At 50.7% G+C, this 22,839-nt stretch overlaps 9 protein-coding genes across 9 annotated transcripts; 5 read left to right on the forward strand and 4 right to left on the reverse strand.

Moving 5' to 3' along the window:
* Positions 1–1,791: 1,791 nt before the first annotated feature.
* N7500_002592 (NupC/NupG family nucleoside CNT transporter) lies at positions 1,792–3,834 on the forward strand (the record flags this gene model as incomplete). Its single annotated transcript, XM_056673738.1, has 3 exons — positions 1,792–2,129; positions 2,226–3,492; positions 3,544–3,834. Coding segments are annotated over 3 exons (1,896 nt in total), but the record flags the coding sequence as incomplete, so codon positions are not given.
* A 696-nt stretch (positions 3,835–4,530) lies between these two features.
* On the reverse strand, positions 4,531–5,221 carry N7500_002593 (putative ubiquitin conjugating enzyme (UbcK); the record flags this gene model as incomplete). The annotated part of the gene is made up of 3 exons (XM_056673739.1): positions 4,531–4,633; positions 4,689–5,021; positions 5,115–5,221. The coding sequence occupies 3 exons, from the start codon at positions 5,219–5,221 to the stop codon at positions 4,531–4,533; spliced, it is 543 nt and encodes a 180-aa protein (XP_056534264.1).
* Positions 5,222–6,030: 809 nt separating this feature from the next.
* Positions 6,031–7,687, forward strand: N7500_002594 (uncharacterized protein; the record flags this gene model as incomplete). Its single annotated transcript, XM_056673740.1, has 2 exons — positions 6,031–6,116; positions 6,175–7,687. 2 exons carry the CDS (start codon positions 6,031–6,033, stop codon positions 7,685–7,687), a joined length of 1,599 nt encoding a protein of 532 aa, XP_056534265.1.
* A 581-nt stretch (positions 7,688–8,268) lies between these two features.
* On the forward strand, positions 8,269–10,321 carry N7500_002595 (uncharacterized protein; the record flags this gene model as incomplete). The annotated part of the gene is made up of 2 exons (XM_056673741.1): positions 8,269–8,311; positions 8,373–10,321. 2 exons carry the CDS (start codon positions 8,269–8,271, stop codon positions 10,319–10,321), a joined length of 1,992 nt encoding a protein of 663 aa, XP_056534266.1.
* Positions 10,322–10,719: 398 nt separating this feature from the next.
* N7500_002596 (3,4-dihydroxy-2-butanone-4-phosphate synthase RIB3) lies at positions 10,720–11,669 on the forward strand (the record flags this gene model as incomplete). Its single annotated transcript, XM_056673742.1, has 3 exons — positions 10,720–10,783; positions 10,885–11,002; positions 11,150–11,669. 3 exons carry the CDS (start codon positions 10,720–10,722, stop codon positions 11,667–11,669), a joined length of 702 nt encoding a protein of 233 aa, XP_056534267.1.
* Positions 11,670–12,268: 599 nt separating this feature from the next.
* Positions 12,269–13,150, reverse strand: N7500_002597 (transcription factor TFIIE subunit TFA2; the record flags this gene model as incomplete). The annotated part of the gene is made up of 1 exon (XM_056673743.1): positions 12,269–13,150. One exon carries the CDS (start codon positions 13,148–13,150, stop codon positions 12,269–12,271), a length of 882 nt encoding a protein of 293 aa, XP_056534268.1.
* A 556-nt stretch (positions 13,151–13,706) lies between these two features.
* N7500_002598 (putative filament-forming protein (Tpr/p270)) lies at positions 13,707–19,812 on the forward strand (the record flags this gene model as incomplete). Its single annotated transcript, XM_056673744.1, has 2 exons — positions 13,707–13,998; positions 14,054–19,812. 2 exons carry the CDS (start codon positions 13,707–13,709, stop codon positions 19,810–19,812), a joined length of 6,051 nt encoding a protein of 2,016 aa, XP_056534269.1.
* A 382-nt stretch (positions 19,813–20,194) lies between these two features.
* On the reverse strand, positions 20,195–20,977 carry N7500_002599 (transferase hexapeptide domain protein; the record flags this gene model as incomplete). The annotated part of the gene is made up of 1 exon (XM_056673745.1): positions 20,195–20,977. The coding sequence occupies one exon, from the start codon at positions 20,975–20,977 to the stop codon at positions 20,195–20,197; it is 783 nt and encodes a 260-aa protein (XP_056534270.1).
* Positions 20,978–21,281: 304 nt separating this feature from the next.
* Positions 21,282–22,006, reverse strand: N7500_002600 (Mg-dependent acid phosphatase; the record flags this gene model as incomplete). Its single annotated transcript, XM_056673746.1, has 2 exons — positions 21,282–21,729; positions 21,813–22,006. 2 exons carry the CDS (start codon positions 22,004–22,006, stop codon positions 21,282–21,284), a joined length of 642 nt encoding a protein of 213 aa, XP_056534271.1.
* Between the last annotated feature and the right edge of the window lie 833 nt (positions 22,007–22,839).

A 22,839-nucleotide genomic window follows, 5' to 3' on the forward strand; every position in this document is an offset into this window, starting at 1 on the left:
GCTGGCCCCTGTTGAGAATGATCATCTGACCCCTGTTTGCTCTGCTCCAGGTACCTCGCTTTGCTCCTCGTCTAGACACTTGCAAGGGGTGGATTCATGCAGGGACTGTTTTTTCCATTTGCTTATTTCCTTTGAAGTAATACGGCGTTTAGCGCAGACGATAGTAAGAGCCAGGGTATCTGCTTACGGCCTAGGTATATCCTTGTCTGACATGTGCCATCATACCCCTGTAAAGCCAATCGGTGAAGCCTGAGCGATATCGCCAAGACCAATCAGTGAAGTATATTTGGAGATACAGTCAAGGCCAATCAGGGAACCGTATAAGAAAATATCGGCACATTCCGATGTCTGTTCATATTGCCACCTATTCTTTCATTTCCCGAACGAACTTGTAATCTCCTCGATATAGCCAAGGATGAACTATGTTGCGTACGAGAAAGAATCGGGCAAATGTATCCTATGAGCTCTTCTGGTGGCGGGAGTGTAGACTGCCCAAAGGCTAGCTATATTGGGATGATGTTTGTTGGACAGATATCAAAGTAAGCATTGCAGCTACACATGGGTCGCTTTTAACACTCACCCGCTGCGGATAACAATGTCAATTTGCTCCTTTGTAGACATTATCAGCCCCCTTTGTGGGGTCGTTTTCGGGCTGATTGGCTTGAACAGTCTGCCAATGCTTTATCAGGGTGAGTTCCCGGCAAGCCCGAAGGTCTTATGGGCATATATCGTAGTGCCCAAAACACCGTATGTATAGTATGGAGTATGCGTACAGATATGCCGGCAGCTGACCGACTCATCTTTAGCGGCACCGGGGTCATGTGATTACGTAACTACATGGTATCGGGGCACCTAACTATGCAGGTGTCTTCCAAGAGAGGTCATAACCGACGAGATGGCCTAGAGTACATGGTTAATATAAATATCATCCTCGTTCAATCCTTCCATTGATTCGAGATAGTTTTTCCGGGGCCGAGATTGCCAAGCCGTGTCTTCTGATGCGCCTATCTTTTCAAAATGGAAAAATATTACTGAGAGCCAAACGTGTGTATCTCGGGCCTTCATTGCTTATCGAAGTTTTGTAGTCTCCGTTTTTTTTTTTTCTAACGCTCACACGACACATATAAATGAATTCAGATATCAATATCAGTCAAGTCGCAACCAATGCAGTTCACACTTCTTTTTTTTTTCACTTTTTTGTTCAGCCTCTCAAGTGCTTATGGGGAGAGAATCCCATCCCAGCTAGTTTGGAAGCACACGACCCATATTGCTCCACTCCTACCCGGTGCGGAGAGAGTGTCCAAGAGAAATCGTCGAGGCCAATCAGTGGAGAGGGCAAGGATTACTGTGGCAAGATAATGTTACTGTCTTATCAATTTTGCCGTCGATGTGGTTACATGTGGCTGCAGGGGGCTTCTGGGTTGGCTCTAGGCGAGACAGGACCTCCGCTGTACTCCGTCGGTCAACCCGTTCATTGGCATTTCTTGCAGCCAAACATGACAGGAAGGGAAGAACTCCGTTGGCTAGTGTCTTCTAATCCTTGAATGTTCTTTATCTCCCCCGGAAAATGTAATATGCAATAAAAATTAAATCAAAAGCCAGGATTCGAGGAATGCAGAAAATACCAAATGGGAGATTCCTATTTAATTGCCCATTTCACTTCGTTATAAAAGTCCCGGTTTCCTCGCAGATGAACAAATCTCAGGCGGTCTGAGTTTCCTGGTATTTTTTGAGTTTTACTGCGAATTGTAAATTTCAGACGGGTTGCATTGTCGTACTTTTCATTCCAGTCTCGAGTCTGCGAAGTTGAAGATGGATAAGACACAGGAAGTCGATCCCAGGGGATCGCAGGTGCATCATGTAGATCCTGCATTGGATCCTGAGAATCAGCATCACCATGCTCATCATCACCACACTGCCTTCGCCGAAAAGGGACGTGAGGATGAAGTGATCTACACCAAGGATGTGCCATTTGAGAAAGGCCCGGAGCCAACACCTCTGGAACAGAGCAGCAAAAACTCCGACGAAGAAGCCGGCGAGAACCTCCCAGCCCAGCGTACCTGGTATCGCCGTGTGGGAAGACAATGGAGACATATGGTCCATGCTGTGGTCTGGCTTCTGTTTACTGGGTGAGTGAACTACTGTGGTTCTACTCCGGGCCGCAATCATAATGCTCTACACATACGCTGTACTCAACTCGAGGCTAACACATACTCTTCCTCTAGCTGGTGGATTGCCGGCCTAATCCTACACAGACATGATATCGGATGGCTCAAACCATTCCTACTCTGGCTTGCCATCACCCTACGAATCATTTTCTTTTATGTTCCCATTACTATAATCTCAAAGCCCATGCACTGGGTCTGGGAGCGCACTGCTCATCCTTTCGTACGCTTGATCCCCGAGAAGCTCAGAACACCCGCTGCTGCCCTGCTTTGCATCGGTGTGATCCTTATCGGCGCATTTGCGTCTGAAGAGTCCCTGGATAACACCCGCAAAAACCGTGCCGTCAGTCTGTTCGGAATGATAGTCTGCATCTTTGGGCTATGGGCAACATCTCGAAACCGCAAGAAGATCATCTGGCACACGGTCATTGTCGGCATGCTGGCGCAATTCATTATTGCCCTGTTCGTGCTCCGCACCACTGCAGGCTACGATATCTTCAACTTCATCTCGGAATTAGCCCGTGACTTGCTTGGTTTTGCTGCCGACGGAGTCATCTTCTTGACCAGCAATGATTTCTACAACTTTGGTGACGGATTCCACCCATCACAATTTTTCCTTATCACTGTCTGCGCCGCCATCGTTTTCTTCGTCGCCTTCGTCCAGCTTCTATACCACTGGAAGGTCGTGCAGTGGTTCATCGGCAAGTTCGCCGTCTTCTTCCACTGGAGTATGCGGGTTTCTGGTGCCGAAGCCGTCGTCGCCGCCGCATCCCCCTTCATCGGCCAGGGTGAATCAGCCATGCTGATCCGTCCTTTCGTCGCCCATCTTACCATGGCAGAGCTGCACCAGATCATGTGCTCCGGCTTCGCCACCATCGCAGGAAGCGTCCTGATCGCCTATATCAGTATCGGTGTTAACCCACAGGCAATGGTCAGCGCCTGTGTCATGAGCATTCCCGCCTCACTGGCAGTCTCGAAGATGCGCTGGCCCGAAGAGGAAGAGACCCTCACTGCAGGTCGAGTCGTTATTCCCGACGATGAGCAGCACCAGGCCGCTAATTCTCTTCACGCATTCACCAACGGAACCTGGCTCGGTCTGAAGATTGCTGCCATGATTACATCAACCCTCCTGTGTATCATTGCTCTCGTCGGTCTCGTTAACGGTCTTCTCACCTGGTGGGGCCGATACCTGAACATCAACGACCCCCCACTGACCCTCGAGCTGATCGTCGGATACATCTGCTACCCTATTGCCTTCCTGCTCGGCGTCTCCCGCGACGGGGACCTGCTGTTGGTCGGCAAGCTGATTGGTACCAAGCTTGTTACCGTAAGTTCCCTATCTCTATACATAATCATCTTCTCTTCTAACCAGCCACAGAACGAGTTCGTCGCCTACGATGCCCTCCAGCATAACGCCGAGTATGCAGTTCTTTCGGACCGCTCTCGCCTCATCGTTACATACGCACTCTGTGGATTCGCCAACATCGGCTCCCTCGGTAACCAGATTGGTGTCCTATCGCAGCTCGCCCCTGGTCGGGCTAATGATGTCTCGCGTGTCGCTGTCAGCGCTATGATAACTGGAGCTATCAGTACTTTCACTAGTGCAACGGTTGCTGGCTTGTTGATTACCAATGAGAAGCAATACTTCGCTGCCACCCCCGCCGCCTAGGTACGGGCTGAATTTTAATATGGGTGGTGAACGTTTGATTTCATGGTTTACTTTAGTATTTATTTATTGGGGTTTCCACCCCTGGTCGTATCGACTTCAAAATTATGACACGGAATCGATTTTAATGTGACATATTTTGTTCCTCCACTCCTACAAAGGCAGTAAAGGGAAATCGTCATACAAGACCTCTCAGCTGCACGAATAGTCGGAACCTGTCCTTGATAAAATTTAGGATTTACCACCTCTATACCCCTGCGGAACTAACCTTGCGAAATTCTACAATGCAAAACGAGTGTTCCATACTTTTGCAGATACCAGACACGCAAAGACTATCCAATACGATCTTGGAAGCAAAGTGTACAAGATCAAATTGATCTACAACGACACCGACAATGAATCGATCCACCTCCCTAGGAGCAACGACCAGAAGAAATGAAACGAGAAGGAACCGCCCAAGGATCTTATAGACATGAGTATCTCAAGCCTGTACCGGAATGCGGAGACTCAGAGGTACTAGTAGTAACGATAGAAACAAAGATAAAAAAAGGTGCGTAACCTAGCAAACCAGAAACTCCCAGGCCCAAACCAGGCCCGTTATGCATTTACAGCACGATCTCATCGCCCATAGGTGGACGAGCGGGCCAACCGACGCCGATGCAGAATAAAACAAACAAAAAAAGTATCAAATGCAACGATCTATTCATCGTCCAGATCTTGATGACGTGCGAGAACGTGGCGCTTGAATTCCGCCTGGTCCGAGTCCCAAAGCTCGGCTGCTTGGGCGTTCAGGGGGCTTGCACTGGGTCAATGTTAGTGCTGATGGGAGACAGAAAGGATGTGGACGGGTGGCTTACTTGTTAGGCTCGCCCAGCAAGCTTTGCAAGCTGAGCAGGACACTCGAGACGTTGTAGACGGCGCTCCACTTGTCCTTGAGGATGTCGAGGCAGATGCGGCCGGAGAAGTCGACGTTGGGGTGGTAGATTGGGGTCTTGAAAAGGACTGTCGGGGGCGAGTAGGGGTAGTTGTTTGGGAATTCGAAGGATAGTTTCAGTGTGAGGCCCTCGTAGGGAGTCTCGGTCGGACCGGTGATAGTTGCTGTCCAAGAGAGGAGGTTGCCGTCTGCGTCCGGGAAGGCGGAGATGCCGGGGGAGGGTGAGAGCATGAGTTGCATAAGCTCAGCTTGCAGGCTGTACGGACGAAAGAGATGAGGTTAATTATACGTGTCATCTCGAGTAGCAAACGGGATTGTGGAGCTGTTTGTAGGTGCTGGGGAGACGAACCGTTTGGTTACGCTCTGGGTGTCGGTTTTTTGACCGGAGGTGTTCAGCTTGTTGGCTTGCTGCGCCTCGGGCGCTGAGTTCTGCGTATCTTCCATGCTGTAGTCCATTGTGGATTGGGAGGTGAGGTAATTGAGGTGAAGAGATAGTAAGGTGAATTTTGTGGATTCCTTGTGGAATGCTTGTAACAGTAGCACGAGGGTTTGGAATGACGCCGGATGCGTAAGGACCCACGGAGGACTTTAGAGGAAGATTTTAAAGGAGAGATAAATTGGGAGAATGGAGTGGATTTATGAAGTGAACAAAGTGAAATTGAACAAAGAGGAAAATAGAAGTTTTGTTTACTCGGCCCTTGGAACACCCCGGGCAACGCGAGGACCCCGCTTAGGTGAATTTACTTGGACCACCCGTGGTCTTCAGTGAAAGAAAATGCAATGATACTTGATTATATATGTAAAACTGTACAGTCTAAATCAAAGCAATATTTAACAGAAGACAAGAATCAGTACAATTGAAAAGATAATGTAATGGTCGATCTGGCAAAGTTAGTGCGATCGTCGACAAATGAACTGCGGGTCTGCAGTTTCAAGGTATTAATAGTATTAATAGCATATGTAGTATAATAATATAGTACAGCATAGTCACATACGTATCAAACAGTAGAGATCTAGCAGTCAACCTATCTCCTCGTCTATTTTCAAGGGCTCTATTGGGTCTTTGTCAACAGACTACCCGATCAGGATAAAGTGGTCCGCGTCTTGTCCCGCGTTTCGCTACCCTTGCTTCGACGCGACATTTCAGCCTACCTGGTTTCTCACTCGTTATGCCATTTTAATCTTAATTGATATCCTGTCTCTGCGTGTATTTTACTGTTACATTCAGTTGCACTTTCTGAAACGTCCCTGTGGTCTTCCTCAAAATGCAGCATTCGCAGCTGGCCCCGCTTCCGAATGATGTGCCGTTTCGCATCGTGTCCAAGACTATCGGGCAAGGTGCCTATGCATGGTAAGAATAGGATGCGTCGCATGAGAGTGCTAAATCTGACTCGATTCATCTCATCTAGCATAAAAAAAGCCTGCCCTTTAGATTCGGAGAATCCAGTCTTCGCTGTCAAGTACATCCACAAAGATTACGCCGCTCGACACGGGAAGATCAGCGCAAGACAATTACAACTGGAAGTCACGGTACACAGACACGTCTCGGGTCATGGGAATATTATCAGTTTCTATCAGACAGGCGAGGATGAGGTGTGGCGTTGGATCGCAATGGAGTTGGCCGAAGGCGGGGATCTCTTCGATAAGATCGAGGCCGACGAAGGTGTGGGGGAGGATATCGCCCATGTCTATTTCTCACAGCTTGTCAGCGCTGTCAGCTTTATGCACTCCAAGGGCGTCGGTCATCGCGATATCAAGCCTGAAAACATGCTTTTGACCGGCGACGGGAATCTCAAGATCGCGGATTTTGGTTTGGCGGCGCTGTTCGAATACAAGGGAACGCGAAAACTCTCAACCACATTCTGTGGCAGTCCCCCATATATTGCACCTGAGGTGATTAGCCGCAGTACCCGGGGTCAGAACAAAGGAGCTGGGTATCATCCAGACCTAGTGGACATTTGGTCTTGTGGCATCGTGCTTTTTGTCTTGTTGGCTGGCAACACGCCGTGGGATAGCCCGACAGACGATAGCTTCGAATATCACGAATATGTTGCCACAAAGGCGCGGACTACTGATGAGCTCTGGAAGAAACTACCACCCGCTACATTATCACTTTTACGTGGGATGTTGACGGTGGACCCCGAGAAGCGGTTCTCACTAGAGGATGTCCGAAGGCATCCTTGGTACACTCGTGCAAACAAATATCTCTCCACAGATGGCAGGCTGAGGGACTCAATTAATCTTGCCACTTCGATGTTCGAATCCCTTCATATCGACTTCAGCCAAGATCCCCTCTCCCAATCAGGAAAAGGGTCGAGTCGTAGCTTTGATCCTATGGACATGGACGATGACGGTGGAAATGCAGGGTTCTCGTCCACGCAACCAGAGATGTTGGGTGGTGGCATGTTGATGGACTGGGACAGTCCACAAAACGGGGATGTCTTTTCTTCGTCCCAGCCCTTTGGGAAGAAGTTTGCGTCCCAGGATGCAGCGATGGCAGGGCATCTCGAAGATGAACCTTCAATGTCACAATTCTCGCAGCAGCCTTCGGTGCCTGTGAGTCGAACCCAGAACGCACAAAGGTTCCAGGATATCATTCCCTCGCGTTCAATGACACGTTTCTATTCTGCATGGGAACTCAAGCTTCTCGTGCCTCTCATTTGTGAGGCCTTTCACCGACTGGGGGTTCCAGTTCCGAGCGTCCCTGCTGTTGGCGCTGAAGATACTTCTGCCATGATTCGCGTGATTGCCAAGGATGGGAGGATGTGTCCACTGCAAGGTAAAGTGCTCATCGAGTGTGTCTCGGAGGGATTGTTTGAAATCGAATTCGTCAAAATCAAAGGTGATCCACTTGAATGGCGACGTTTCTTCAAAAAGGTGGCTATCCTGTGCAAGGATGCTGTCTTTAGACCAGATGAGTAGAGCTGCCTGCCTCTGTGGATAGCTGTCTGCTTTTTTTTTTGCTTTTTTTAACACTTTGTTTGCCTACATAATTTTTCGGATGTACGATTCATGACCGATTGATGGTGGGGGAATTTGGCTGGACTGGAGTTTGTGCTGTGGGAACAAACTCATATCAAATACTTTCTAGTTCTAAGATGCATATAGATTCATAGATGGTTCTATATCTTAATTCTTTGTTTCCCCCCCATTAATGTGTAGTGTAAAATGTACTTTTGGAATATAAACATAGTACATGATATCGAATATTCTATGGTTATCGACGGTACTTTTAGTTTCCGTGTATAGAAGTTATCAGAATGTTCTCCCAGAATAACTCTATGGTGGATCTCCGGAAAGGCCTCCCGAACCTGTATTCACTCCATCACTGTAAACGGTTTTTTTTATGCTTGAAGACTCAAAACAATTTGCATCCTTCATCCCATGAATCCACGTGACAGTCTGGAGTGCAGATCGCGGGGAAAATCCGAAGAGTCTAGATTTTTGTGCAATAAGAGGCCCCGTTGACTTCCCACTGCCCTCAATGCGGTTGATCCTTCTCCATGGATAAGCTGCCGGTAGAGATTCTGTCCAAAATCATCGATTGTAAGCTTTCCGGACCTTCCAAAATTCCCCCGCATTGTCTCGAGAACTGATAGTGCGATAGACCTCGCGCCACGAGAAAAGGTCCAACTCCAATGCATCTCAAAAAAGTTCTTTGAACTCGCCCGTGATAATAATCAATGGAGATTGCATTGTTATGACCAGTCATGGGCTGCTCGAACTGCCCGCTCCGCTGCCAGGCCATCGGAGAGTGTTATCGCCGACGCGACTGTTTCGTTGACGACTCTAGGGCAGGAATCGCTACGCGATATCATTCAGCCTTCTGCCCCGCCCTCGAACGGAGATTCTGATGATATCCGGGGACTATCTGCAGGTGAGAGGGCGAGGGCAGCAGCGGAATGGGACTCGTCGGCTGAAGGGGAGCATGTGGACTGGTATTCAGAATATATTGCTCGCCACGCTCCCATCTCTTTATCATGGGTCGAACAGCCATCAGTCCGCAGTGGTGAAGGGAAGAAAGGGCAGTCCTATGAGGTCAAAGGCATGGGGCTGCTCAAAGACTGGAGTTCAGCCAGGCAAAATAAGATCGTTGCCCCGCTTGAAGATGGCAGCGTCTGTATCTGGGATCTGAACCACTCGCACTCGGCTGACTCCCAAGCAAGTAAAGGCAGGATCCTTGGTGTTAGTGACCCTGGCATTCTCATGACCAATTTGTCTGGTCGTCGGGATCATTCACCCTCTAAGACTTCATTGGAGTTTATAAATCTAGGCGAGGGGGTGAGCGTGGATTCTCTACGACAAAGAGCCTACCTAGCAGTTGGGAATGTCCTCAATGAAGTTGACCTGGAGACACTAAAGGTGATTTCACAGCAGCGGTATCCCTGGTCGATCTTCGCCCTTTCCCAGGAGACTGATTACTCTGTGCCCTTGACACTAGCGACTACGCTTAGTCTGCAGATATATGACTCCAGGCTGTCTGCCGTTGAGGAAGAAGAGGCGATCAGCTCGCGATGTGAGCAGGTGGCCAGCTCATATACTCCCGAATTGGATATATTTCCCCATTCTGACTCACCCTTGTTCCAACTCCAATCCAATGGACAGCCACCTACTCGTATTCGCAGTCCGGGACCCTCAGATACAGGAGCCAACTACGCGCCGCTGTTCCAACCTGGTCCTCTTTCGATCCTGCATCCACCAGCTCCTCATGTGAATACCATTCTCCTTGCGGGGCGCTTCCCCAGCATCCTATGTTATGACCGCCGCTACTTTCCTCGGCTACAGACCACAGTCCATTCCGGCGGCCGACTATGTGGTCTTGCCTCAGTACCTGCGCCTCGATTCCCTGTCTTCTCAGACCCCACCTACCCCGAGTCACATTCTGTTGTGGCATGTGGAGACTATAACGGACGGGGTTCGCTGGAACTCTATAATCTCAAATCAGTATCCGAAGGCCATAGCCCCTCGAACATGACATCCACCCTCAGTCCAGAATACAAGAACCGCCAAAGCGCCGCGAGCTCTAAATTACTTTCCGTGGGGTCGCACGGGAATCGCATCGTCTTTTCTGACGCCGAGGGGAACATCAAATGGACTGAGCGAAACGGTCGTTCAGAAGTCCGACGGTGGAATATCAACACCTCCCAGCCTCAGATTCCATTCGGTCGTCGCAGCCGACAGCAAGACGTAGGGGCAGAAGAGGATCAGCAACCGCGCGGGCTCTGGCCTTCCCAATCACCAGGAAATAATGAGGTAGCTCGCAAAATTCTCCCCACTGGTGGAAATCTCACTGGAGATGAGCTTCTTATCTGGACTGGAGAGCGCATTGGTCATCTCAAGTTCTCCATTTCTGCGAATCATGAGACGGAGGTTGAAGTTGATGACGATGACGATGTGTTTATGCATGCAGAGGTCGATGAAGCTACACGCGAAGAGATGCGACATAAACGGCGTGATGATTGGGAGAGAGAGCAGAGGTATGGGGACTACATGCGCCGCGCGCTTGAGAGACAGGCGGATGAGGTCCGCTGGATGGGCAGTCAAGGGCTTGGTTGATAGTAATTTCCTCGTATCTATTGCATCTGATACCTGGTCTCAAAAGCATGAATATATCTATATTTGGATAGTAATCCACGGAGTATAGAACCACCATCTCAAAACTCGGAACCAACGAAATTCCTAGACCTCGGAGCGAAGATTCCCCTTCTGGGCTCCCGAGGCTTAGCAATCGCCCGATCCGCAGCTCGGCTCCCCCGCGCCGATATCACGGACATTTCTAATGTTCTTGTCAGCCAGTGACTCAGTCTCCAGTTTTCTTCTTTCTTGGTCCTAAGACAATTCGAATATTCTTTCTCTTCATTCATTGTTTATTCACCCCTCAATCACATATCTGGCACCCTGGTGCATAAACTATTCGTCGGAATTCCGCAGTGAGGGGCAAAAAAGAAACCAAAATGCCTTCACCCACAGAGATTGCACACCAATTCGACTCAATTGAGGATTCAATTGCAGCATTTAGTAAGTCACTTTCTCGCACAGGGAATTGACTTCACCAGCATGAGCATCGAGGTGCTCGCGGCGCTTTCCGAACCGAACAACCGACTAACGAAGGCCTACAGAGAATGGCGAATTCATCATTGTCCTCGATTCGCAAGACCGCGAAAACGAAGGTGACCTAATTATCGCCGCCGAGTCCGTCACAGCCGCCCAGATGGCTTTCCTGGTGCGTTATACAAGGTAAGAGCGCCACCCAAGACACCGCCGAGACACAACTACAAAACCCTATACCCTCCTTTTATCTCCCCGCAATAGCATACCTAGAAAGATAAATGCGCCGATCCCAGTCACATGCCAGCAAACCTCGCTAATACTCCCAAAACACAGCGGTTTAATATGCGCCCCCATTACACCGGACCTCGCCACCCGCCTCGCACTCCCACAAATGGTGGCCGAGAACGCCGACCCTAAGTGTACAGCATACACAGTCACCATCGACTCCAGCGACGACTCCGTGACGACAGGAATATCTGCCGAGGACCGCGCGCTGACTTGCCGCACGCTCGCCTCACCCACGGCGCAGATCGACTCCTTCCGCCGGCCGGGTCATATTATTCCGCTCCAGGCGCGCCCGGGTGGCGTGCGCGAGCGAACGGGCCACACCGAGGCTGCGGTGGATTTCTGTAAGCTTGCTGGCAAGGCGCCTGCTGGTGTTATTGCCGAGCTTGTTGAGGAGGAGGGGGAGGTTGTTGAAGGTGTTGCGGAAGTCGGGGGCAATAATGGTATGATGCGTCGCGATGGATGTTTGCGATTTGGAAAGAAGTGGGGTATTAAGGTGTGTACTATTGAGGATCTAGTGTTGTACTTGGATCGTGTTGAGGGTGGTGCTACGAATGGAAAGCATTGAGCGGTGGACTTGAGTTTGATTTAGGGCCACTGTTTTGATCAGATCGCTTTCGTTGGATCGTGTGCTTCGGGTTACCTTGTACATCACTACGCCTTCTTTTGGATACCTTTTTTAGATGAATTGATGCATATGGATAGATTTGTGCCTCCGGTTGGTGAAAGTTTGGGCGTAGAGAGACTGCTTGGACGAACATTGGGAGACTAAAGGCTATATACAGAACATTTCTCTGTATGCCGTCTCGTCCATGTATAAATTCGACGAGGAAAACATCCAAGTTTACCAAGATGACAGAACAACAACACAAGGCCGCATAAACGAACGACTACTATGGTGCGTACATGTGAGTGAATAGTAGGATTGTAGTAAGGAATCAATTGACTGGTGTATTTGGGTATCTATCATTTTCTGCGTGTAGTGTACAAATGTCAATGCTGTCGAAGCATGTGTAAAAATCTTGGATGGGCTTCCATGCGCAACAACGAGTCCGCATGCAATTTCCTGAGAACGCTAAAGCAATGCAAAGCAATGAGTATATCAAAGCAACTTTTGATGTGGCAACGAATGAAGTGAAATCCTCGCGACAGCCCTAAACAACTCCCTTACCGTTTGAGATGCGAGTAGTCCCTGAGGATTCCTGTCATATGAGTGTTGGTGGTCTTGCCACTTCGGCGTGGCTTCTTGGCTTTCTTAGACGGCGCAATGACCCGAGGACCAACCACCTTGTTCTTGTTGGTGGGTGTGATGCCGAACTTATCCAATTCTTCTTTCACTATATTGGCATCGGGAACTTTGATCTTCTCCCAAATCTGCTTGAACTCATCGTCAAAATGTTCAATTAGGGACGGGTCGTTCGGCCACACCATCTTGGGATGGTCGTCCTTCTTGTTTCGAGTCACAAGCAATTTTCCCTCCTTCTCCATCTGGTTGATTTCCTCTTCAACGGTTGGCCAACCCTCCCTGAGCTCGCGAACACTCATACCCGCCGCAGTCTTCTGGGCTTGGAGGTATTTCAGGAGTTGCTCCGAGTTGCGAATGTTGTGAGGTGGCCGGAATCTGAATGTACCCTCGCCGTTCGCACCGCTCGGGTCATACTCAACCTTCTCGTGTATCTGCAGAATTCTCCGAAGAGCCTGCACATAGCCTTGGTCATGTGCTCGGTGCTGGAGGGAGAGGTACGAGACGATGTCCGAGAACTTGAGTGGCACGTTCTTGTTCTTCATGTGCTCGATCGCAAAGAGCACTTGCGTCATGATATCTTTGCCTGTTCCGGTATTTGCCGGCTGGGAGTAGACGATATCCGGGTCATGGCGCTTCTTTTTTATCTCGGTGGCGGATGACGGGGTCGGTGCAGAAGATGGGACTTGTGAACTGTTGGCAGAGACCGGTTGGTTACCGGCCACACGTCGTTGTGTTGGCATACGGTTTGCCGACTCCACAACACTAGCGTTGAAGCTTTTGAGCTGATTCTGAAGGTACGACATGGTTGCGAGGGAGGATCGGAGATCGCTGGGACTCAAGGGAAGGATGGAACGGAGGTGAGATGGTAGCCACTCAGTTTGAGGCAGATGGAGCTGGAGGGTTCAAATGGCGCGTGGCATAGATAGTGTGAGTGACGTCTGAGAGAAATTATGGCAATACACCTGAAAAGGGCTGTGTATGGAATGAGGACACCCTTGTCAAGCAGTTAAGCTTCGAGGAGAGTACCTAATAAAAGATTGAAGACAAAGAATGTCACGTGCCGCAGCTCAGCAACCCCAAAGCGCGGAAATGGATCTGGGACGCCCTTGGAATCACCTCACCACCATTTCTTCCAATTACCATTTCGTTCAATTCTCCGTCTTCTCCCCTCAGAAGACACACATATCTCTTATTCAGATCGTCATGACCTGAGGTCCCTCGCCCAGCGCTGTGTGTAGTTGTCTCTGAACAGTACACGGCGCGCCCGTCCTCGAAGACCCAGCTCTAGCTTGCGCCGCATTTGCTTACATTTCCTCATTTCTTCACCACGGCAGCTCAGTGCTGTTGCTGGCTGACAATATGGCCGACACTGCCATCCAACTACCATACCTATCCTCCCACTATGCGCTTCCCGAATCGACACTCACGACCTTGCAGCAGGCCCCAACTGTGGAGCTTGTCAATCAACTGTTAGAATCAATCAATAAGAAGGCCCACGAATCCGACGAGCTCAAGTCCGACAAGCTTCGCTTAGAAGTAGAGCTTGAGAATGCCGTGCGCAGCAATGAGTCGAAGGTCAAGGTTCTGAAAGCCACCGTTGAGAAGGGACACGCGGAGGTCGAAGATCTGAGGAAAAAGCTGCACGAAGCTGGTACACCTCTCTCCGTCCTTTTATCACTGACGAGCTTTTCTCTGACATTTAATAGAAACTACCCGTTCCTCACTCGAGACAGAGATCTCTACACTGAAATCCTCGTCCACATCCAACGAATCTGAAACAACGTCTTTGAAAGCGCGTATCTCATCTTTAGAGGCATCTAACAGGGACACATTGGGCTTGCTCGAATCGAAATCTGCGGCCTACGACAAATTGGCAGAGGAGCTCTCTCTCCAGCACAAGAAAACCATCGAATTACGACGTGAACTCTCCACTGCGGAGCAAAGTCTCCAGAATGCCAATGCGGCATCTGCAAGCGCCCGCTTCCGCGAACAGAGCCTTCAACAAGAACTGGATCTCACCAAAAAGAACAATGAATGGTTCGAGACTGAACTCAAGACCAAGTCTGCTGAATACATCAAGTTCCGTAAAGAAAAGGGTGCCCGGATCTCAGAGCTTCAGCGCGACAACGAAGAAGCGAACTCAACAATTGACTCTCTTCGGCGAAGTGAGAACTCGCTCAAGAGTCGCTTGGACGAAACAGAGCAGCGATACGAAACATCTCTGGCTACTATTCATCAGTTAAAAGAGGAAGCTATCCAGGCAACTGAATCCTTCCGCATTGAACTTGACAGCTCCAACCGACTGGCTGAACTGCAAGGCTCTGCTGCCCAGACGGCCAAGGAACGTGTCCAAGAATGCCAACTCGCCCTCGAAAAGACCAAGGATGACGCAGCACAGGAAATCTCACGCCTTCGCGTTGAGCTTGAGACAGAGTCTAACGACAAAGGAGCTGCGGAGCGCCGAATTGGCGAACTCGAGGCGCTTGTTGCCCAGCTTGAGTCTGAGCCTGCCAGAGGAAGATCTGCAAGCCCGGCCCTCTCTCTCAATGGAGGTGCACCCAGTACACCTTTACGATCCAGCATCATCCGTGCTAGCACTCCTACGGGCTCTTTCTCCCCCCGCGCATCCCGTGGTAAGGGTGGTATGAATGTTACTCAAATGTACGCTGAGTACGACAGAATGCGAACTGCTCTTGCAGCGGAGCAGAGAACCTGCCAAGAACTACGCAATACCGTTGACGAGATGGTTCAAGAACTTGATTCAACCAGACCCGAGATTGAGGAGGGACGGGCAGAACAAACCCGTCTCGACCATGCTGTTGTGGAAATGTCGACTCTCCTCGAATCAGCCGGGAAAGAACGGGATGCCGCCCTTAAGGAAGCCAGGAAATGGCAAGGTCAAGTTGAGGGATTAGCCCGCGAGGGCGATATTCTACGCCAGCAACTTCGCGATCTGAGTGCGGAAGTCAAGGTTCTCGTCCTGGAGGTTGCTGTCGCAAAACATGGCGAAGACTACGACCGCGAGGAACTCGAGAGAATCGCTCGGGGTGAAGTTGAAGAGTCAGCGAAGGATCTGAATGAAACTGGCCGCTTTATCAGCAAGCACCTCACAACTTTCAAGGATCTCCATGAACTCCAGGAACAGAATCATACTCTCCGACGTATGTTAAGGGAACTTGGTGACAAACAGGAAGGCGAAGAGGCGCAAGCCAAGGAAACTGCGCGACGAGCAGACATCGAAGAGTTGAAAGAATTGCGGATCCGGGCACAGACAAACCGTGATGAGATTGCGAACCTCAGCGCCCAGATGCAGAGCTACGTCAAGGAGCGCGACACATTCCGCAGTATGCTCATGCACAGAAAACCTACCGTTGACGACCAGTCTGTCTTCTCACAATCCATGCCTCTGGGTGCTGCTCCTCAAGGAGGTATGGAAACATCAGGACCTGACTACGCTGAGTTGCTCCGAAAGGTCCAAGCCCATTTTGACACTTTCCGCGAAGAAACGACGACAGACCACAAAGCCCTGCGCCAGCAGGTCAATGAGCTGTCGCGTAAAAACAGTGAGCTTATGTCTGATATCAGTCGGTCAAGTAGCCAGCTTGCTGCCGCTACCCAGCGTGCGGAGCTTTTGCAGAGCAACTTCAATATGCTCAAGAATGAGAATACTGAGATCCAAAAGCGCTATTCTGCTCTCTTTGAAAATGCCAACCGACAGGATCTCCGCACTCAGCAAGCTGCCGAAGACCTCGTAGAGGCTAAGGGTCTTGCTGAGAGCCTTCAGAGAGAAAACGCCAATCTGAAGGCTGAGAAGGATCTTTGGAAGAACATTGAGAAAAGGCTCATTGATGATACCGAGAATTTGCGGAATGAGCGCAGTCGTCTGGACTCATTGAACGCAAACCTTCAAACCATTCTCAACGAGCGTGAACACACCGACTCCGAGAGCCGACGCCGTCTCCAAGCCAGCGTCGAGGCTCTTGAAACCGAATTGCAGTCGACGAAGCGTAAGCTCAATGAGGAAGTGGAGGAATCCAAGAAGGCTAGTATGCGCCGGGAGTATGAGCAGGAGACATCACAAAAACGAATCGATGATTTGGTCACAAGCTTGGGCGCAGTCCGCGAGGAGCTAGTTGCCGCTAAGACCACTCGGGATCACTTGCAGTCCCGCGTGGATGAGCTTGCAGTTGAGCTTAAGAGCGCCGAAGAGCGTCTGCAGGTGTTGAACTCGAGACCAAGCGTGTCCGCTGGTACCACCGAGGGACCTACTGAGGGAGAGGAGTCTGCTGATGGAACTGGTCTCTCTCGCGAGCAGGAGCTTTCAATTGAAGTTTCCGAATTGAAACGAGACCTCGAATTGGCAAAGGGTGAATTAGAACATGCCAAGCAATTGGCTGAAGACTACCAGGCCATCAGCCAAGCGAGTGAGGAACGCCTGGAGTCCGCCACCGAGACACAGGAGCAATACCGCGAAGAGACTGATCGCCTTGTGGAGGAGAAGAACACCAAGATTCAGGACCTCGAAACTCGCATTGAAGAGATCTCGGCTGAACTGTCTGCCTCAAACACCGAGATGACCAATCTCCGCGAAGAGCAAGCGGAGGCAATGCGCCGTCTGGAAGAGCAGAAGGCAAACTTCGAGTCGGAAATTACCCGTCTCAAGGCTGACAATGAACGCCATGTTACCGCTGCCCAGTACCACCAGGAGGATCTGAATGCGCAGGCTGAAATCGCCAAGCATGCCCAACAGAACTACGAGACCGAGCTTGTTAAGCATGCTGAGGCAGCGAAAAATCTGCAGGTTGTTCGTGCAGAGAGCAATCAACTCAAGCTCGACATCGCTCAATTGCGAACCGAATCCGAAGGCTACAAAACGGATCTGTCTCAAAAGGAGGAAAGCTGGGCGGAGCAACGAGCCGCCTACGAGGGTGAGCTCTCTGAACTGCAGAAGCGCCGGGAGGAGGTCCTTCACCAGAACTCCGTCCTTCACACCCAGCTCGAGAATATCACTAGCCAGATCTCGTCCTTGCAGCGTGACCGAATGAATGTCTCGGACGACGAGCAAGAGGGAGAGCAGGCGGCACCCAACCTTGAGGGTCTGCAGGAAGTCATCAAGTTCTTGCGCCGCGAGAAGGAGATCGTCGAGGTCCAATACCACCTTTCGACCCAGGAAAGCAAGCGACTCAACCAGCAACTCGACTACACTCAGTCTCAACTCGATGAGACCCGTCTCAAGCTTGAGCAGCAGCGTCGTGCTGCGGCCGACAGCGACCACAACGCGTTGAACCACAGCAAGCTGTTGGACACTATCAATGAGCTCAACGTTTTCCGCGAAAGCAACGCTACTCTCAGAAACCAACTGAAACAGACAGAGGCCGTGCGCGATCAAAAGATCGCCCGCGAGAATGAGCTGGTCCAGGAGATCGAACCCCTCAAGACCAGAATCCACGAGTTGGAGAGTCAGAGCGAAGCCAAGGATGGAGAAATGCAGCTTCTACAGGCGGATCGCGACCGATACCAACAACGTATCCAGAATATTCTGCAAAAGTACGATCGTGTGGATCCTACTGAGATGCAGGAGCTGAAGGAGAAGCTCACCACCCTCGAGAAAGAAAAAGCCGAGGCAGTATCCGAGCGCGAAGCTCTCCAGACCCAGATGGAGGCACTTCAGGCTCAAATCGCGCAGTTCCCAGAGCAGCTCAAGCAGCATTCCGATGAACGTGCGCAGGAATTGCGATCTAAGCTCACAGAGCAATTCAAGGCCCGCTCTAAGGACCTTAGCGCTCGTGTCAAGGCCAAGCAAGATGAGCTCAATGTGGCGTTGCAGGAGAAGGAGGTCATCCAAGCCGAGCTTCAGACCACAAAGAGCGAATTGGAGGCATTGAAGACCAAGTTGGCAGAAGCGCCAGCCAATGTGGCTCCTGCTCCTGCTCCAGTACCAGCTGCAGCCGCGGCCGCAGGCGAAGAAGCCCCCGTCAACGCTACTCCAGCTTCACAATTCCCAACTGCGACCGTGACTGTCCCTGGTCCTGGCGACGCTCAGAAGATTCAAGCCCTTGAGCAGAAGATCCAGCGGCTCGAGGCAGCCCTTGCCGAGAAAGATAATCTTCTGGCAACACAGGCCAGCGAACATGATGCTAAGATCAAGGAACGCGCCGAACGCCTTAAAGAGATGTACAACTCCAAGCTTAACGAGGTCAGAGTTGCTCATCGTCAAGAACTTGAAAAGATTTCCGCCAGTGAACAATCCGTTCCTGGAACACCTGGTGCGGCCCCGGATGCAGCCCCTGCAACGCCTTCAAAGACGCTCGAGCTTGCCGGATTTACCATTCCCGAGTTGACAGATGCCCAAGCAAGAGAGCTGGTTGCGAAGCATGAGACTATTCGCACCATTGTTCGAAATAATATTCGCAGTCAAGTGGCGCGCGAGCAGCAAAGGTTGCAACAAGAAGCGCAAACTTCCTCCGGTGCCAATGAAACCGCATTGGCTGAGCTAAAACAAAAGTCGACCGAGGAAAGGGAGGCCTTGCTCAAGGCCCATGAGAATGAAATCAAGGAGAAGGTCACCTCCGCGGTTGAACTTGTCGAAAAGAAGACAGCTGCTCGCCTCAGCATGCTCGACACCAGATTCCGCACTGCGAATGCCAAGATTGATGTGGTATCTAAAGCTGCGACGGAAACCCCGCAAAAGCCCGTCGTTGAAGTATGGGAAATCGCAAAGACGGCCCGGCCTGCACCAGTCGCGGTTCCGGCTGCTAAGCCCCCGGTACCAGCGGCTCCAGTCCAACCCGCTGGTCCCGCTCCTACTATAGCAGCGCCACAAGCCCCAGTTACAGCCCCATCAGCGCCCGTCTCTGCTCCTGCCACTGTCCCTGCCGTCGCAGCCCCGAGTGCACCAACGGAGCAAGCCACTCTTGCCACAGCGCCTTCCCAGCCTGCTGCCCCCCAGCAAGGCGAGGCACAGCCTACAGCACCAGCCAATCCATTCGGGCAAGTTCAGCAACCCGATCAAAATCAGCAGGCCTCTTCTCTCCCCAGCAAACCTCCCGCTGGAAACCCACCTGGTCTGATGCGAGCTCTTCAATCTGGGCTTCCTATTGCACGAGGTGGACGTGGTGGGCGTGGCGGTGGCCCGCAATTTGGCCATCAACAACATGACCAGCAGCAGCAGCAGCAGCAGGGTCAAGGTCACGGCCAGAGCCAAAACCAGCGCGGCTCAGGACTTCAGCGAGGTCGCGGTGGTCGTGGTGGACAGGGTCGCGGTGGTAACCAAAATCAAAGCAACGTTGCCCAAACCCAGAACCCCGCTGCCACTCGTGGGAACCTGAATGCTTCGGCCCGCCAGTTCATTCCCGGGGGTAACAAGCGCTCTCGTGAAGATGGTCCCGACACAACCACCGAGGGTGGAAGCGGTGGAAAGAGGCAGAGAGGCGGCGGTGGCCCGCAGCCTCGTGGCGGAGCTTAACCAGCAATCCTCGATTATCCTTTTGTATTCCATTGATGTATTCTCGATTTCATTGACAAATGCGGTGTGGATTCGTTCATGAATAGGTTTCTTCGTCTGCGTATGCCATATGACGCATTGCTTTTCATGTTCTGACCTGCTATTTACAAATCAGTTCCTTTTCTTTTGTCTTGTATCTATTGAATGTGTGGCGTTCCTACGGGTTTTTATTGCTACTTGCAATTGTTCCAATTGATAGAGTTCAATTGCAAAGTATCTCGTGCATTATCCATCTAAATATCCACAAAACACTGGCCACCGTAAACAAAAATTGGGGTATAAGCTGCTAAAGACACGAATCTATCCAAGAAAACAAATTTCGTTTGACGCATAAGAACGCAAGTTAAACAAGAGAAGAGAGCACCTTGAAATCACTTCTTTCTCCCCCAGCAGTAGGAACAAGCATTCTCCCAAGTACCTCCCTCTCCTTCTGCAAAACCATCAACCTCGCATCCTCAATGACCTTGCCCGCCGGCGCAGGACCAGGAAGAGGCGTTTGTGCAACCTGCGCTGCACCCACAACAGCCGGACTCAAGTCCTTCACACCACGAGCTCTCTTCCTCCGCATCCCCGGTCCCTGCCCATAGACAACAACCCACTCAGCGACGGATCCACCAGCTACAATCTCACAACCGGAACACACCTTCGAGTGCGCACCGATATCCGCGCCCCGGCGAATCGTCGCCAGAGCCTCGATCGTAGCAGAGGAATGGATATGAGCACCGGGTTCAACCGTTGCCAACGGACCAACAGTAACAAAGTATGAGATCCGCGTCGATATCTCCTTCCTAAGCTCGGGCGTCGACGCCCCAGACTCGGTGGGTGTTGTGCTTGCTGGTCTGGACGGCGACGGTGAGCGAGATGAGGCTGGCGGTGCGCCGATTACCGCTTTCTCGCAGATTATACAGCCGTCTTCGACGAAAATTGGGCCTTCGTATGCGTAGAATTTCGCGCGCGGGTGGATGACTGTCCCTGCACCAATAGTGACGGCGTATCGGCCTTGGAAGACGACGCTGTCGGCGATTGTGGCTGTTGGGTCCGCTTTCAGGGGCGCTTTTGGTGGCCCGGAGCTGTGAGAGGATGATGAGGAGCGGTGGGTATTTGTTGGAGGCTTGAGTGTCGCCATTTTGGTAGATTGTGTTGCAGGAGTTGTGCTTCGGGAGATTCGTGTTGTATGATAGCATGGCGGAGCTAGCGCCGCTTTTTGGGGTACGATTCTTAGTCAGCTCCATAAAACGCTCGATATAGATCTATCCACCTGTACAACATAAGTTGAGATGCCGAGATACTCATTTCGTATAGAAGAACTGAGATATACCATAGGAAAGCGTATTCTTCTTATATTCCAAGCCGGGGTATCTAAAATGCAAAACCCAGTCTAAAGCGCAACATCCCCCAATGCGAAGCGTAAAAGTCCACCAGACAAGACCTTATGATTCCTCCACGGTCTCTTGCTTGATACCATTGCGTTTTCTCCAAGCTCTAACGCCCCGGTCAACCTCGTCCCTAGTCATCCCATCGCGTACCAAGCAAAATGTGACGCCCAACTCCGTCTCCACGTTCCGGTTCCGCGCCTCGTCATCGAAGAACAGCATATCCTCATAAGCAATACTGCTTGTCTGCTGGATTTTCGAGAAATGAGAGGTTTTATTCCCGGGGAAGATCTGGATGAAATCAAAGTAATCGAGGGCGCGGATGGTCTTAGCGTTCGCGGCAGGATTATCGGAGAAAGTGGGGATGATATGCAAGGATTTGAGCATGTCGCGCGCCAGATCGGGGGCATGGGTTCGGGATGCAAGGGCCAGTGGGATCGAGCGATGCTTGCAGGCATAGACTATGGACGAGACAGCCGGGTAGAACGCGAAGGACTCACCCCATCTATTTGAGATAAGGAATGCGGGGTTAGGAATCGGAGTAGTTTCGAAAGGGTCAAATAATATCAATCATGGGAATTGTCTTACCGGTCGACTGCACGCGAGTTATTGTCGCGTGCCTTGACTGGGGCGCTGACGTGTGTATCGACCCAGAACGGCCATAAGGTATAGTCCAGGTCAAAGGCGATCAACTTTGGGAGTGGGAGACCGTCGGTGAAGGTTTCGGGGGCCACAGAGGAATCCTCTAAAGGCTGGGTGTTTTGGCGCTTGGTTCGGAGCATGTTTGGTACAAGAAAGAACAAAGAACACACGAAGAATACGCGAAGAATCAAAAGAAGATTCGAAGAAGGAAATGGACCATGGAAACGATAGAAGATGACCGGTTGGGATGGCACGTGAGATCCTTACGGATGACGATTGTGACCAGGGAATATCCCCGACCCACTTTGTACATCTGTGCGTAGGTACATTCCAATCTACAAAATCCATGTGTAATCTAGTAACAGGCTGGGGGATTACTACAAAGACTATTCTGTCGATTGTATCATCTGGCCAGTAACCAGGTGAAGATAGCCCCATAGCCAGAGGCACGAGACAGCACAAGGTGTGTTGACACACAGGAACTCCATAGCAACAAGAGAGTTCTGTGTGGACAGGGTGGCGAGCAATTAAACTAACAAGAAGAGACACTACATTTAATCTAGGCCAAAAAACAAAAAACAAAAACAAAAACAAAAACAAAGAGAAAGTGAGGAAAGAAGGGAAACAGCCCTGGAGCTTCTCAGGGAATGGAGACGGTATTGTACTTATCGGATAAATAATACTCCGAGTCGCACCCACGTGGTCGGATAAACAAGAACCCGGGATATAAGTGTTGAATCGGGAAAACAATAATCCGAACTATAAATCTTATACACAACATCCCGGATATGAGAGTCAACGATAATCTAACAATGCAAGCAAGGTATTATTAAACAACAGCTTTCTTCTCCAAGCACCCGGGCAAGCCGAATAATTGATGAAAAAAGGAGTCGCATCAACCGGGGGTAGTGTGAGCCCAGTGACACAGTGCAAGAGGCATGTGCAAGCACAGAGACCACTTGCGAGGTCCAAA

This window comes from Penicillium coprophilum, assembly GCF_028826855.1.
Source record: "Penicillium coprophilum strain IBT 35676 chromosome Unknown utg000002l_segment0_segment1, whole genome shotgun sequence".
Classification (NCBI taxonomy): domain Eukaryota; kingdom Fungi; phylum Ascomycota; class Eurotiomycetes; order Eurotiales; family Aspergillaceae; genus Penicillium; species Penicillium coprophilum.